Raw genomic sequence first — 17,224 nt, 5'->3', positions numbered from 1 at the left:
TTTTAACTGCTTACGGCTGACATCCCCTCCAGAGATCCAGCATTTCCCACTGAACAGGTACAGGGAAGCCGCATTCTGGGATGGTCGAAAGCAGAGATTTTAAACACTTGGCTCTTATGGCAATATTATATGTGATATATATACAGATTATATACATAATTTTAAAATTCAAATTCATTTACTCATAGAGAGTGAAGTTGTTTTCTCTCTAAGTAATGTTAGGAGTCTATAAGATTGCCAAGGGAGGCTTCGGGAGTTGTAATAAGATTTTCCTTTTCTTTTCCTGTTAGTCTGCCCTGCACATAGATCTCTCTAAAACAAATGTATCCAACTTTTTTCAACATATGTGTGGCATGTGGTCACTTTTTGGCATGGGCTTTGCTCTGGGGAGTGAGTTGAGCTTTCGGCACCTGGCATAGAGCCCGACACACAGACACAGAGCACCCCTCAGTTCACTGAATGAAAGTGAAGGGAAATATATAATGTGGAGGGGGAAATGGTCAGGGATATTACTGTGCTCAGAGAAACCTAAAATGTTTTAAAAAATGACACATTTTTATGAAAAATGTTCTAGAAATCCAGCAAGCTTCTGCAGAATTCAGAATCCTCTAAGGTTTCAAAAAGCCCCATGTAGAGCACTGTTTCTTAGTTCTGTTTATGAGAGCCCCCAGAGTATCACCAATCAACTCAGGAACATTTTGTAGTGACATTGGGTTTGTATGTGTGTGCATACTTAAAAAAATCACACCACCAACCTCACAGTGTCAGAATCGAACAGAATTATTAATCTAGATCAGAATTTCTAAAAGCTGGGGAATCCTAGACCAACAGCCCCAGAAGAATCAGGTTTTTATTCAGTTTCTTTAGATACCTGTGCCCCCCACCTTGTGTCCCAATCTGGGCTACTTAATTAGAAGCTATGAAGATGGGACCAAGAAATCTGCATTTTTAACAGGTTCTCAGGTCACTAGTTACACTAAAGTTGGAAAATTACTAAAGAAAATCAAACCTCTAAATAACTCTCAAGATCCTTTCTAAGGGCACTTAAATCTAGAAGACAGTTCTGGAAATGTTTTGTGCACTCTTCATATTCTACTAATTAAAATATCTAACACATGAGTATTCTGGGTCATTCATTAAATAAGCAAGTCAAATTCATCCATGTGTTCATAGGCTTATTACCTGCTGGTAGAATGGAAAGAGAATAAGCATGTGATAATTGATTCCAGTGAATCATCTTCTAGTTTGACCAGAACAGATCAAAATGACCAAAATGTTCTCTTTGAGCCTCTAAATTAGTTATAGCATCTGCAAGCTAAGACTCTCTCTTATCTTCAAGCCTTGGGAAAGACTTGTGTGTCTACCAGCTGGTGAAGGAAGCTCACTCACACTTTTGGTTGAAGAGGGTGCTATAGTGGGTGAGAACCACTTGAAGCCTTTGTATGGAAATTTAAAATTCAAGTCTGAAAATAAGCAGCATTTGGGGTTTACATTCATGTGAAAACATGTGACCATGGTAATGTCGCTTAAAGTCTCTGGATTTCAGTTTCAGTTTTCTTTTCCACAAATCACTTCATATGTTCTCTAGTGGTTCTCATCAGGGATTCACTGGACCCTTAGAGTCCTCAAAAATATTAAGAAGGAGATAGTCCATTTTCAGTATTTTAAACTAACCAAAAGAAATTATACGTTTATTCTGAGAACACTATGCTGTCCAACATTTTCAAGAGCCTGCTTTGGGGATCAATTACACCAACTCATTGTGGTTATTTGAGAGCTCTTTTTAGCATTCATTCATTCATCCATGAAGGAAAATAGTTATAGTGTGATATGAATTAGAATGTCATGGAGGGTCTCTTAACCAACATCAGGAGTTGTAGGAAATGGCTGTCAAGAGAGACTGTGGAGTAGGTAATGTCTAAACTGAATTGTAAAGGACACATAGAATTGGTCAGGTGAAGAAGTTGGTTAAGTGTAAAATATGCAAAGGCTCAGAAAGAGAGAAAACAAATGTGGTATGTCCTGGGAACTGCAAATATTTAAGTATAGCTGAAAGTTTGGAGTTGAGTGGGGTTGAGGGGTAAGCGGGGGAAGATGAGAGGTAATGGCTAAGCCTGGAGAGTTTAGCTGGGATGAGGATCCAGTCAGAGGGCCTGTGTGCCAGACCTGAATGATGCTGAAGATGGTGGACAGCTTTAGAAAAGCTTAAAGTGAAGAACGGGCATGATCAAATTCACAATGTATGGAGAAAACCGCAGCCACAATGCAGAGAATGGGTTGGAGGTGGCGAGACTGAGGCTGGTCAGGAGCTGCTACAGAAATTCATGAGAGAAATATTGAGACTCTGAATGGGGTAGTGGCATTGTAGGCGGAAGATGAGACTAAAATTCATAGAATGGATAGTTCTTGAGGTTTAATTGGGTATGGTTGGTGGGGAAAGGCTGGAACCAAGGAAGATCCCTGAAAGCACAATCTGAGAAAGCATATCACAGGTGGCATCAGAACCCCATGCCTTTGATGAGGGCATGACTGTGCTTTGTCCAGTCCTGGATGAGGGTGCAGTGTGGCTTATGGAGGAGTCAGACCTGAGTTTGAATTTGAATCTGGGTTTAGCTGTCTTCTGCCCAGCCCCCTGAGTTCTGTAATTTCAGACACACTGCTTAACCCACGATGCCTCTGCAAGATGATTGTAATAAAACCTATCTTTTAGAATCATTGGGAGCAGGAGAGAAGGAATATGGTGGTTTACTAGAGTTGGACATTAGAAATTGGCTGTCTTCCATCTTACAGTCTTCATTATTAATAGTAGCATCACTATCTTTATTCCCAAGCTCTGTGGTCCTGCCCAACTTCATGCAAAATCAGGGACAGGACAGTAAGAGTTTCTTTGACTTGTCAGCACTGCTAAAAGTCTAATGGAATAAAATACCTCTTTGTCATGGACACTCTGGCCTATGGAACACTACAAGAATCTGCTAGGATTGGGGGCCCCTGTGTCAGCAGAGGCCTGGTAATCTTAGCCATGCTCCTCCTTGCTGTGGGTGTCATGCACCCTCGCCCACCACACCCTCTCCAAAACACTGCCCCTTTCCCTGTAGAACCATCCAGCCAGCACATAGCCTGCCCCACAGGTTTGTGGTGAGGATAAAATATGATTCTGTGTGAAAGTTCTTTGTAATTCCAAAGGCACAGCTATTCTTATTACTACTGGTTTGGACATAATGCACAACCCTCCCACTCCCCATTCTGTCCCTCTCTGCCTCTCATTTTCACTGTCTGTCTTTCTCTCTCTCTGTCTCTCACACACACACACACACACACCAGTTTCACAGTAACACAAGCCATCAAGCCACACTAAATGAGGGACTTGCGCTGGACCATTATGGAAGAGGAATTGTTTCCTTCAGAGTAATTGACACATGATAGCAGCCCATATTGTCATAGGCATTGGATGAACAGCATACTTCAGCTCCTGGCACCACAGCTTCACCTAATGGGAGAAAACATTTATATGTAATAATAGTAATACAAGAGCAAGAAGGCTGATGCTCAGGAAAAGAGTTTCTGTGATTCTTCCACGAGGGTGCAGTCATACTAAGAGGCTTCGGGCTTTGCGAGGCAGAAGGGCCGGGGACTTCCTAAGATAAGGCTATTCGGTATGAGACTCTGTCCTGAGTCCTGAGGAAAGGAAAGTCACTGGGACATTTCCCTGTGCGCAGCCAGGCATTCCCATGTTCTCTGAGCAGGGAGCTTGTGAATCAGCCTTCTCAGCCACATAGCTGGCTCTGTGTCTCCCTCTCCGCCTCCCTCTGTCTCCCATGAGGAACATAAAGAGAATTAGACTCCCAGACCACCTTTCCATATAGCAAAGGATGATGAGACAGACAGAAGGGATGCTAAGATTGCTCTGCTATTTTGGACATAACAAAACAAAACATAAAAATTATAGCACAGCATCTTCAATAATGTCTTTCTTATATTCCAAAATGCAGATACATGAAATATATAAATCAAGATTTGGGTTAAAGGGGCATGCAGTGGAGAACTTTAGGCCCTGGAGGAAAGGGAACACTCAGAGGCTCCGATCAGGTGGCATGCTGAAAATGTATTTGATTCGAACCTCAACGATCTAGCCTCTGCTGTTCTACAATCTAGGACATGAATGCATTAGCACTTGGACTTGGACTTGAATTGCAAATTTGATTTTTGTTGTTCATATTAAAAAAGCTACATCAGATGCTTGGAAAACATTAGGGTTTTGCTGGCTGGGGAACAGAAATACTCTACCTATTTGTGTTTTGAAGATCCAGTAAGCATTCCTTCTCAGTTGCAGTTGTAACTATTTCTATCACTGTATTTTGAAAATGGCAAAGGTAAGCCTTAGTGGGTGTTTACTGGTATCAGGTGTGAGGCTAAGTGCTCTCTACATTATTTCATTTAACCTCAGACTCACGGTAACTCTATGAGCTAGATATTATTGACCCACTTTGCAGGTAAGGAAACCAAGGCTTAGGAGAGGTTAAATAAGTTTTCCAGTATTCATTTATCCAACATGTATTATTGTCTGTTCTGAGCTACTGGAAACAAAATGGAAGAACCCCTGCCTTCATATAACTTATATTCTAATGGAAGGTATCATAGCCAACATTTCTTAAGAATCAGACAATATTGATATGTATTAGCTCTTAGGTAGGTGATGTTGGATTTGAACTCAAGCATTCTAACTCCAGAGCCAGTGCTCCTGTTTCTCTAATTCTCACTGTACTGCCTCACCCAGCTGCTCACTCAGCCGTAAGAGGTGAAACTTGGGTTCCCAGCCAGACCTGCCTGATTCTATGGTCTTGGCCACCACCATTTTACAGAGAACAAATGGACCAGCTTTGTTTACTTCTCTGTCCTGCTCCATTCATTGCATGACTTGGAACAGAGTCATGGACTTGGATTTTCTAAAATCGAGTCAGTTCATTGTTAAGACAAATGCTTATGTTTTGAAGGTTAACATCACTCCAGGAGGTGCCAAAAGCCCTAACCCTCATTTCCTTTAAGTCCTGAAGCTGTGATATTTGACCATGCTGCTATGTTTGGAGCTATGTTCGAGTATCTTCCATACTTCTGATCAAAACCATGGTATCTTGCTTTGTCCAATAAATAATATCATTTTCTAGCAGTTTCTATGTAATACAATGAGTTGAGCCAGTATTTTTTTTTTTTCCGTCAAATTCCAGTGTATTCCCATTGGGGCCTTGTGTTCAGCAGTTCGAGGGTCTCTACCAAATGACTATGGGCTGTGTTTGATATTGTAAAAATATAAGATTTAGGAACAAGGGTTAGACTGGATTTTTACTCAGGGACCCTTTCTACTCTGTTTACTTTTCTTTCTTTCTTTCTTTCTTTTTTTTTTTTTTTTTTTGAGATGGAGTCTTGCTCTGTCACCAGGCTGGAGTGCAGTGGCACAATCTCGACTCATTGCAGCCTCTGCCTCCCAGGTTCAAGTGATTCTCCTGCCTCAGTCTCCTGAGTAGCTGGGACTACAGGTGTGTGCCTCCACCCCAGCAAAATTTTGCATTTTTAGTAGAGACGGGGTTTCACCATGTTGGCCAGGATGGTCTCAATCTCTTGACCTCGTGATCTGCCCACCTCAGCCTCCCAAAGTGCTGGGATTACAGGCGTGAGCCACTGTGCCTGGCCATACTTTTCAAATATAATCATCTACTTATGAAAAAGCACCTAGCAGTAAAATGACACTTTGTGAACTTTGCCACATCTCCACATTAGTTTTATTATCCATGGTGCTCCTCTAGACGCCCGGCAGTTTCACACGTGAGTGTTCAGGTGTCAGGGGCAGAGGGAATCCTCCTCCTCTCTTGCATTGGTTCTGTAATACACAGCACCTTGCCAAGAATAAGAGAGTACCTGAGTGGAAAGACCACTGAGCCTTTTCTCTCCTACCCTGTCATTCTGCCTTCTGCCTGCAACTATGTAAAGTCACTGAAACCCTTCTAACCCCTCCCAGTTGCCCCTCTGTCACTCAGCAAGCATCTCCCCAGTAGCTATTCTATGTCAAGCTCTTTCACCACGACCACATGCACTGGCCCTTTCTGGCAGAAAGGAAAGCAGCACACAGATGAGTTAGGTTTATAATTGATAAGTCCATAGAATTAGCAAGACTTCGTAACTGGACTTTTAAAATGAGTCCAGTTAAGTGGATAGCACTCTTTAGGGTAAGAGATCTATCACTCCCAAAACCAAGAATGTAGAGGCTGGAATCAGGCATTCCTTATGGTCAATGGGGCTGCCTTCTGCTCAGATTCAAACTCTTCTCTTAGCCCTGTGAATTAGACAATAGAATGATTCATTCCATTTGCAATTGTTTATTAACCCCTGCTATGAACCTGAGGACTGGGTGCAGGCCTGTGGTGCTTACACAGGAAGCACGTCATCCACGGTTCCTACCTTCTTGGAACTCACCAAACAGACACTTAAGCAGCTGCCCCAAAGCATGAAAAAGCTATGGTAGTGAAGTACCGACTGCTTGGAAAGACCTATTTCAGGACATCCAACCTAGTATAGTTGGTCAAGGAAGGCACCTAACATAGCTAGGGTGGGGAAGAGTATAAGAGAAGATTTCCTAGAGTAAGTGAAATCTAAGATCTAACCTGAAAAATAAGCAGCTATTACCCAGGGGAAGAGGAGAGGGAGCAGGAGGACGTTCCAAGAAAACAAAAAAACATGGACAATGCCCTAGAGGCGGAAGGAAGCTTTGCACCTTAAAGGTGAAAGAATTCTAGGCTCTGAAAAGAAACCGGAGTGTCAGCACCTTTAAGGAACTAAAAGTTTCAAGAGAGTTTATGGAAAATGTAGGGTAAGGGAGAAGAGGGGAGGAGATGCTGAATAGAGAGGCAAAAAGGTGTGCCTGGAAAGATGAGCAGGAGCCAGGTGGTTTTTGGCAAGGGTCAGTTTGGACTTTTTTTTTTTTTTGAGACGGAGTCTCGCTCTGTCGCCCAGGCTGGAGTGCAGTGGCACGATCTCGGCTCACTGCAAGCTCCGCTTCCTGGGTTCATGCCATTCTCCTGCCTCGGCCTCTCAAGTAGCTGGGACTACAGGCACCCGCCACCACGCCCAGCTAATTTTTTGTATTTTTTTTTTTTAAGTACAGACGGGGTTTCACCATGTTTGCCAGGGGCCAGGGTGGTCTCGATCTCCTGACCTCGTGATCCACCTGCCTCGGCCTCCCAAAGTGCTGGGATTACAGGGGTGAGCCACCGCTCCCGGCCCTAGTTTGGACTTTAACCTAAAGACAGTGGAAGTCATTGCAGAGTTGTACACAAGAAAGGCAGTCTATTTTTTTTTTTTTTTTTTGGAAAATGTGGCATTATAAGGAGTAGATTGAGGGAACACAAAACAGTAAATAAAAAAATAGACTAAAGAGCAAATGAATGGTGGCAAAGTGTAAAAGACGAGTTAGAAGATGGCTGCAACAATCTAGTAGAGATAATGGTATCCTGGCCAAGGACAGTAACAGTAACGGAGGAAGGAGATGAGGGCGCACATTAGTTATATTTTGGAGGTGGAATCCATAGGACTTGGTGATTGCTGACGTGGGAGGTTTCAAGAAAAATGCTCAAGTATCTGACTTGGATAAATGGATAGATACTGAGATGGGGAACATTGATGAGGATCTGATTTGGGTAACAAAGGATAATAAGCTCAGTGTTGAGACATGTTGAGTTTTAGATGTCCATGAAATATCCAGTAGGAGAACATTGGATTTAGTGGAGCTGAGTACTAATCCAATGAGCCTGCTTCAACTATCTTTTCTAGGCTGACGACCCCAAAACAATGTACCCAGCCCAGTTTTGTGAGCCTGGGAAGATGAGCATCTGTTGGGGCCGTCGGCCTAGAGAAGATAGTTGAAGCTGTTGTAATTGATGAAGTTGTCTAAGCAAGAATGTAGGGTGAACAGAAGGAGAAAAAAAGCTTAAGACAAAACATTGAAGAATCCCATCCTTTAGGAAAAAGAATGACTACATAAGAGATTGAGAAAGAGCTGGTAAAGGGAGAAGGAGGAAATTGAGAAGAGTGTCATGTTGTGGAAATCGGTGGAAACATGCTTTTAGAGAAGAGCGAGCCTATCAAAAGGTGCTGAAAGGTGAGGTCACATAAGAACTTAAAGTAAGTTTGGGATTGCATTAAACATTAACTTTCAATTCTATGCTATTTAGTACATGTGTTAAATTCCATATTCTTAGAAGTTTTTATTTTAGCATTTTTTTAAAATGTTGATTTAATTCCTTGATGTTCTCATTTAAGTTGTGGCAAGAATTTAGGATAGGTATTAACATCGTTTTCAAGTATGTTACATTTTGGCCCAAGTCTCATGTCAAGCATTCATGGTGGCTCACACCTGTAATCCCAGCACTTAGGAAGGCTGAGGCAGGCTGATCACTTGAGGCCAGGAGTTCCAGACCAGCCTAGCCAACAGGGTGAAACCCCGTCTCTACTAAAAATACAAAAATTAGCCAGGCATGATGGCGCGTGCCTGTAATCCTAGCTACTCTGGAGGCTGAGGCAGGAGAATCGCTTGAACCTGGGAGGTGAAGGTCTCAGTGAACCAAGATAGCACCACTGCACTCCAGCCTGGGCAACAGAGCAAGACTCCATCTCAAAGACAAAACAAGAAAGAAAATAATAACAGATTATTCTTCCTTGCTGAGAATATTGCCCTTATTAACTATCTCTTTTCTTTTGTTTCCCACCCTTCAATTTTTCGTTTATTTTCTATCTCTTAGCCCTGTGAGCTCTGCTTTTAGATAAAACCTTTTCCCATACAATTTGAATTGCAGTGTTGCCTGATTTTGAAATTATAAGTATGACTTCTTTCCTGTGTGTCGTAAACCACTTTAAAGTTAGTTCATCGCAATGCACATCTCAATCCTTAAAGAGTAAAATATGACTTGGAGGTTTAGTCATCCTCTTTCCTGTTTCTTTTCCAGCTACAAGAGACTGTGAAAAGGAAGTTGGAAGGAGCTCGATCACCACTTAATGGAGACCAGCAGAATGGTGCTTGTGATGGGAATTTTTCTCCGACTAGCAAACGAATTCGAAAGGACATTTCTGCGGGGATGGAAGCCATCAACAATTTGCCCAATAACGTGCCACTGCCTTCAGCTTCTCCTCTTCACCAACTTGACCTGAAGCCTTCTTTGCCCTTGCAGAACAGTGGAACTCACACTCCTGGGCTTCTAGAAGATCTAAGTAAGAATGGTAGGCTCCCTGAGATTAAACTTCCTGTCAACGGTTGCAGTGACCTGGAGGATAGCTTCACCATCTTGCAGAGCAAAGACCTCAAACAAGAACCTCTCGATGACCCTACTTGCATAGACACATCAGAAACATCTCTTTCAAATCAGAACAAGCTGTTCTCAGACATTAACCTGAATGATCAGGAGTGGCAAGAATTAATAGATGAATTGGCCAACACGGTTCCTGAGGATGACATACAGGACCTGTTCAACGAAGACTTTGAAGAGAAGAAGGAGCCAGAATTCTCGCAGCCGGCAACCGAGACCCCTCTCTCCCAGGAGAGTGCGAGCGTGAAGAGCGACCCCTCTCACTCTCCCTTCACACATGTCTCCATGGGATCTCCCCAGGCGAGGCCTTCTTCTTCTGGTCCTCCCTTTTCTACTGTCTGCACGGCCACTAGTTTACCTTCTGTTGCCAGCACTCCCGCAGCTCCAAACCCTGCAAGCTCACCAGCAAACTGTGCTGTTCAGTCCCCTCAGACTCCAAACCAAGCTCACACTCCAGGCCAAGCTCCACCTCGGCCTGGAAATGGTTATCTCCTGAATCCAGCAGCGGTGACAGTGGCCGGTTCAGCGTCAGGGCCTGTGGCTGTGCCCAGCTCTGACATGTCTCCAGCAGAACAGCTCAAACAGATGGCTGCACAGCAGCAACAAAGGGCCAAACTCATGCAGCAGAAGCAGCAACAGCAGCAACAGCAGCAGCAGCAGCAGCAACAGCAGCAGCAGCAGCAGCAGCAACACTCAAATCAGACTTCAAATTGGTCTCCCTTAGGACCTCCCTCTAGTCCATATGGAGCAGCTTTTACTGCAGAAAAACCAAATAGCCCAATGATGTACCCCCAAGCCTTTAACAACCAAAACCCTGTAGTGCCTCCAATGGCAAACAACCTGCAGAAGACAACAATGAATAACTACCTCCCTCAGAATCACATGAATATGATCAGTCAGCAGCCAAATAACTTGGGTACAAACTCCTTAAACAAACAGCACAATATTCTTACTTATGGCAACACTAAACCCCTGACCCACTTCAATGCAGACCTGAGTCAGAGGATGACACCACCAATGGCCAACCCCAACAAAAACCCCTTGATGCCGTACATCCAACAGCAGCAACAGCAGCAGCAACAGCAACAGCAGCAGCAGCAGCAGCAGCAGCAGCAGCCACCACCTCCACAGCTCCAGGCCCCTAGGGCACACCTGAGCGAAGACCAGAAACGCATGCTTCTCATGAAGCAGAAAGGAGTGATGAATCAGCCCATGGCTTACGCTGCACTTCCATCCCACGGTCAGGTAAGTGTGAAAGTGAGACACACTTCGAGCAGTTCTTGTGGTGCATTTCAGACTATCAATGTGTGATGCTCTACAAACTTCCACTGTAGTGGGGTCTAATTGCCTGCAGAAAACCTCTTTACACATCCTCAAGTAGTGGCCAGGTTTGGAGTGTTCTTTTTCCATTTCTCCTAAGAGATGGAAAAGGGTGGCACGATAAACTTTCTTGTATTTCAGTGTCTAGGAATCAAACTTCTTTTATTCCCAACTGCAGATAAGAATTACATAAAATTCTCACTCTAAGGGAGGGAGGCTGCAGAGGTCACTCCACCAAACACGGCACTACCTCTGTAGCTTCTCTACCAGCTCGCATGATCCCAGGCTCTGGGTGGTGGGGGAAGCGGGGGACGTTCAGGGCTACCTACAACAGTTTTATAAGGCCCTGAGCAGGCTTCAGCTGTCTTACTGAATTATGAATAATGGGAAATTTGGCTTGTTGATGTTCAAATATAGGAGAGCTTTCTGTATTTTCAAAGTGAAGTGGAGGGTAGATTTTTGTAGGACCTTATAATGTTTAAACACTTGCTGCTAGACTAGCAACAGTTAGAAGCTGGTTCAGTCTTCTTACTTGGGAGTGCAATGAAACCTCTCTGATTCATTCAGCTCTATTTCAGGAAAATGTGATGGTGAATATATCTTAGTGCTGTATTAAAATAAAGTCTCTACTTTCCCACTGTCCTCCTTCATGGGAGGTTGGGCTCTCGGTGTGCATGGTAAAAAATGAGCAGCAACCAGTCGGGAAGTGAATAGTCATTGACAACCTTTTCACTCTCTTCATCCTGACCAGTGGCAAACAGCCAAAGCTCCTTTAATATAACATTTTTTCTACCCTGAAGGAGAGAGTGGGGAAATGCCCATTGAAGCGACTCCCCCTGCCCTACATGGATGAATTCAAGAGAGATCATCTTATTGCCAGTTGCTGTGCTGTGCCTCAATTCTTCCAGGATGCAGACACAGTCATTTTACTTGGAGAATTTGCAGAAAAGTCTTTGCTTTAGAGGCCCTCATGTCTAAACAGGTTCTAACTAGTGCTTGGATAGGTGTCCACAGTTGAGTACTTTAGAAGCACTGGGAAATAATGCAGGCAGATCTTGCCTCACTTGGTTATTTGCATCTTGCAGCTCCTGGAGTGCCCCACCCCACCCCCGAAACCCCAAGCCTGATGGAGCTGCAGGGCTGGAGGTGGTGCTGGCCTGCAGAGACAGGCCTGAGCTCTGTGGCTTCATTCTTGTCCTCAGCCTTACAACCCCCAAACCTCACAGTGGCTTCTTGTCTGCACATGCCAGCCGGCTCTAAAGATTCCATCTGGATAAATAAAAGTATAACTTGGTTTACATTGACTGCAATCAGTAGCTACTAGAAAAATATCATTGAAATGTGAACTTCTATGTATTATCTTAGTTTCATTAAGAATATATACCATTGGGGAGATACAGCATTTTATACACTTCCAGATTAAGTTCTGAAGCAGGCAGAAATATAAGCAATATACATGAATGTTTGTAGTAGTCCAGGCGTGTCAGAAGGTTTATGAGATCACAAGCTGTCAGAATGGTCTGTTGTTAATACAAATTGTGCTTCTACATTTGCTGTTTTTACACTAGCTACAGTAGAGTATTTCCTTCAAGCCAGACCAAAGATGAATAATTAATTCCAGTTCACAGGCTCTGCAGACATGTGAGTGCAATGATGCACCCATCCTCACCCCCACTAAATGTCTTTCGAAATGTGCCAACTTGGGACAAGTTCCTGTCTTTGTGGGAACATGAGTTTTAAGGGTACTTCTTTCGGGTCCTTATGCCTGCCTAACTATGAGTCATTGAAGCTGGTAGCTGCAGAGGTCATGTTTTGAAAGAGCTCAGTCAGCTGAAGAAGCAAAGTGATGTTTTTCCAGATTAAATCTGTGTGCTCCTCCTCTCTTCTCTCGTCTCACGAAGTATTTTCAGTGTGGACAGAATATTCTTTTGTGAGTCCTCATTAGAATAATCACTTCTTAACCTCATAAAAACTCATCAGGTAAAAGCGTGCTTTTTAATGAAATATTAACTCACCACTGTTTGAAACGAGCTTCAAAATACATAGATAAACATGTGAATGTCTTTCTGCAAACATATCATTTATTTCATGTTTTTATCTGATTGTGAAGCAGTATTTACATAGTTCTCAGAATAGTTCATTACATTATATGTGGGTACATTCCACAAATACAAGCACAAATCACAGGTACGATATAAAATATAATTATACATAGGTTTAGTTTAGTTTCGTTTTCTGCTATTGCTAGTGAAAATTCACTTTATTCTTTGTTGATCACAATGACCATGATCAACATTTCGTTTTAATGAATAACTTGAGCAGCAAAGCCTTTTAGGCACATTTATTTCAAGAAAGTTGTCTTCTACAGATGTTTACTTATTTGGAACATTTGTATAAAATGCCATCTCAGAAATGAATAGAAATGCGCTTACTTCCTATATATTTCAAAAAACAGGGAGACAAAAATAGAAACAAAAGATATTTCAAAATTTTGAATGTGTTTTATCTAGTAATTCCATTTCTCAGAATTTACATAATATTCTTTTTGATCAGCTGGTTGAACAAAGATTATGCTCGTGGTGTTACTTGTGATGGTGAAAAATTTGATCCAAAAATAAGTATTTTGGAAAAATAAATATGTACATGACATTCATGATATAAATGAATGACTAATCATATGGAAATGCTCATAATATGAATAAAATAGATCATAAAACAATTATATGTTACAATCCAAATTGTGACTTTTAATATGTGTAGAAAAATACTGAATAACTAAAATGTTATTTTAGGAATTCTAAATACTGAATTCCTAAAATGTTAGGAATGATATTTATTTCTGGCTGGAAAAATTATGAGTGATTATTGTTTTCCTCTTTATATTTAACTGAATTTTCTAAACTTTCTATCATACATGTGTATTAATTCTACCCTCTGGGAAAATACTTTTTTAAGGAAGGAAAACTCCCTATTTAAAAACGTTTACCCTTCGTTAATTCTTTTTTTAAAAAAATTCTTAGTTGAATTGATTTGCCAGTTGGATTGAGGCAATATCATTATTTGCTATTCATTGACATATGTTAGTTGTGAATCCCTGCTTTAGTGAGTAGTCCTAAAACCTGCCTCCCACACTCAGTCTCTTTTCCATTCTGTCTCCTAATCCCTTTACCATGTTCTCATTCCTAGAAAATGTTAGCTAAATTAGTGACAGTAAAAGTAGCAATAACATTTTTTACCATTAAAAGTTTTTGAATCTTCTCTGAGATATGTTCTTATATTATTTCTTTATTCTCTTTACTTTGTTTCTTTTTCTTTTTTTTTTTTTTTTTTTTTTTTTTTTGAGACAGAGTCTCCCTCTGTCGCCCAGGCTGGAGTGCAGTGGCGCGATCTCTGCTCACTGCAAACTCCACCTCCCGGGTTCACGCCATTCTCATGCCTCAGCCTCCTGAGTAGCTGGGACTACAGGCGCCTGCCAGCACGCCTGGCTAATTTTTTTTTTTTTTTTTTTTTTTTTTGTATGTTTAGTAGAGACAGGGTTTCACCGTGTTAGCCAGGATCATCTCGATCTCCTGACCTTGTGATCTGCCCACCTCAGCCTCCTAAAGTACTGGGATTACAGGTGTGAGCCACAGCTCCCGACCTACTTTTTTTTTTTTTTTTTTTAAAGCTTCTGGAACTTCTATTCATCATGGACTAAACCTCCCAGATTGTCTCTAATTTTCTTCTTACCAGCTTCACTTTTTAAACATTAATACATAATATTTATACATACTTATGGGGTACATGTGATATTTTGTTACAGGCATAGAATATGTAATGATCAAGTCAGGGTATTTAGGGCATCCATCACTGTAGTTATTCTTTCTTTCTTTCTTTTTTTGAGAAAGAGTCTCACTTTGTTGCCCAGACTGGAGTGTAGTGGCACTATCATAGCTCACTGCAGCTTTGAATTCCTGGGCTTAAGCCATCTTTCCACCTCATACCCCAAGCAGCTGGGACCACAGGCGTGCGCCACCATACCTGGCTAATTTTCTTTTTTTTAATTTTGAGTAGAGACAAGGTCTCACTATGTTGCCCAGTCTAGTGTCCAACCCCTGAACTGAAGCGATCTTCCAGCCTTGGCTTCCCATAATGCTGGGATTACAGGCGTGAGCCACCGCACCCAGCCTGAGTATTTATTATTTCTCTGTGATGGGAACATTTCAAGTCCTCACTTCTAGCTATTTGAAATACACACTACGTGTTCTCCAATTTTTAAAATATGTGTTTTTGTTACAAAATAGAACTTACTATGGTCACATCTGGTTTTTTTCCTTCCTAATCCTGTTGTTTCTCAAGGGCAGGATCTCTCTCTCTTCTCTCTTACACACACATTTTAGCTGATTTTTGCATAGTGCCTAGCACTGTGTCTTAAACATAAGGATGTTCAATAAATCATTTGATGGTGATTATCAAAGTTTGGGTCAAAAATATGATTACAGTTGATTATCAGCTCCAATGGAGAAAGCATTAGCGCAAATAAGACAGAGCTGCTTTTGAGATCAAATAGAAGAGCTGAAAAGGCAAGTCTAGAAAGAATCCTTTGATAGGAGGTGATTATCTGGAACTAGCGGAACAACAGTGAGATTGCTGGGAAGGCAACCACAATCCCTGTGTCTGACAAACAAAAAACAATGGAACAACTATGAAAGAACTAAACCAAAAGCAGAGACCACTTGCTGGTCAAGGACGGTCACAGGCCAGCCCAGAGCCCAAGAATAATTCCTGTGGGGAAGAGCAGAAAGGGAATCATTTCCAAAATGTGGTGTTAATTTTTCATACTTGCAATCTTAGGACTAGATACATCATAGGTGACTCTGCTACTTTATTCTTTACATGTATGTTTTCTACATGTGGCTGTGTGCATCATAATGAGTATATGTGCTCATATTTTACAGAATGAATGTTTTTTACTTTCAATTTTATTTTACCAGAATTTGTGGAATGCCCTGTGTGGTATATTATTATAAGCTTTTTAGTCATAAAATCTCCAGAGAAAGAACAGAGCTGCAATATTCATAGCCATCATGGAAATCTCTTGGAAGATACATTTTCCTTAACTTTAAGCAGCCAGGCGTGGTGGCTTACGCCTGTAATCCTAGCACTTTAGGAGGCTGAGTCGGGTGGATCGCCTGAGGTCAGGAGTTCGAGACCAGCCTGGCCAACATGGTGAAACCCCATCTCTACTAAAAATACAAAAAAATTATATGGGAGTGGTGGCAAGCACCTATAATCTCAGCTAACTGGGAGGCTGAGGCAGGAGAATCACTTGAACCTGGGAGGCAGGGGTTTCAGTGAGTGCCCATTGCACTCCAGCCTGGGCAACAAGAGCAAAATTCTCAAAAAAAAAAAAAAAAATCTTTAAGAACCTGGAACCCCTTTGTTCAGTTTCCTTGATGTATATATTGTTTACCTTATCCAAGTAATACACATGCATAGTTCAGAAAGTCAAATACTGCTAGGGGGATTTTGATGAGAAACAGTAGTCTCCTGCTTCACCCACGCCATTCTTAATTTCTGCTTGCCAAAGGCAGCCACTTCCATGCAGTACGTTGTCTTCTCATTTATCTCCATAAATTGCATTTCTCAAGTTTTCAGTTACTCAATTCTACAGAAGATGGGGGGGATGTAGCTACTTACACTACTTCCTGACAAACATACACAACCCCCCCAACACACAGTCTCTCTCTTTCTCTTCCCCATCCTCTCAGTGTAACTAGCTATATTACAAATCATGATTTTTAAAAGTAGCCCATGTTTACAAGACTAATTTTTGCATAGTGCAAAATTACAGTTTAGCCATGTAGTATACTATGATTTTGTTTCCTTACTTGTATAGCTTTTTGTTTTCCTTGGAATTTATGATTGCCCTTTTGGGCAGGGTGAGGGGCATGTATTATCTCTATACCTACTTTTGATCCATCCTTAAACTTTTCTGACCCTGGAAAAACATTCAATGTGATCAAGCACATCAGATAATATAGTTTTTCTTATATTTTCTTTTCTTTTCCCTCTCTCCCTCCCTCTGTCTTTCCTTCTCTCCCAAAGTTCTCTGCCCTGTTGGTTCTGTTCACTTCTGTCCTGCAGTTTTCTTGGTCTGCTGCTTAATGGAAGTCTTGCAGTCACCCTTCACCATCGTTCTTGGAAAGTTTCACCACCATTCTGTGTTGCATCATCTGTTTCCTTGATCCCACCTCTTTCTTAAATTATTCCCTCAAATCAGTGGAAGTCCTCATAGTTTCTTACAAAAGGGTAAATGGGAGATTATTCTTATGGAGGCAATATTTGAGACTGTCTTTATCCTTACATTTGATTAATAGTTTACCTGATATAGAATTACAGGTTTTTCTTGTTGTTGTTTGTTTGTTTGTTTGTGTTTTTAAGATGGAGTCTCGCTCCATTGCCCAGGCTAGAGTGCAGTGGCTCGATCTTGGCTCACTGTCACCTCTGCCTCCTGGGTTCAAGCAGTTCTCCTGCCTCAGGCTCCTGAGTAGCTGGGATTACAGGCACATGCC

The 17,224-nt window shown here is 41.8% G+C and overlaps 1 protein-coding gene across 4 annotated transcripts in view; it reads left to right on the top strand.

The window, feature by feature from the left end:
* Positions 1–17,224, top strand: part of MAML3 (mastermind like transcriptional coactivator 3) — a 434,383-nt gene that overhangs the window by 251,551 nt on the left and 165,608 nt on the right. For all 4 annotated transcript variants that reach the window (XM_054484342.2, XM_054484341.2, XM_054484343.2 and 1 more), the window contains exon 2: positions 8,994–10,595. In XM_054484342.2, coding sequence (XP_054340317.1) covers positions 8,994–10,595 — 1,602 coding nt within the window. The remainder of the gene's footprint in view (positions 1–8,993; positions 10,596–17,224) is intronic.

Source organism: Pongo pygmaeus, chromosome 3, assembly GCF_028885625.2.
Source record: "Pongo pygmaeus isolate AG05252 chromosome 3, NHGRI_mPonPyg2-v2.0_pri, whole genome shotgun sequence".
NCBI classification, from domain to species: domain Eukaryota; kingdom Metazoa; phylum Chordata; class Mammalia; order Primates; family Hominidae; genus Pongo; species Pongo pygmaeus.
This window is presented reverse-complemented; position numbering and strand designations above follow the sequence as displayed.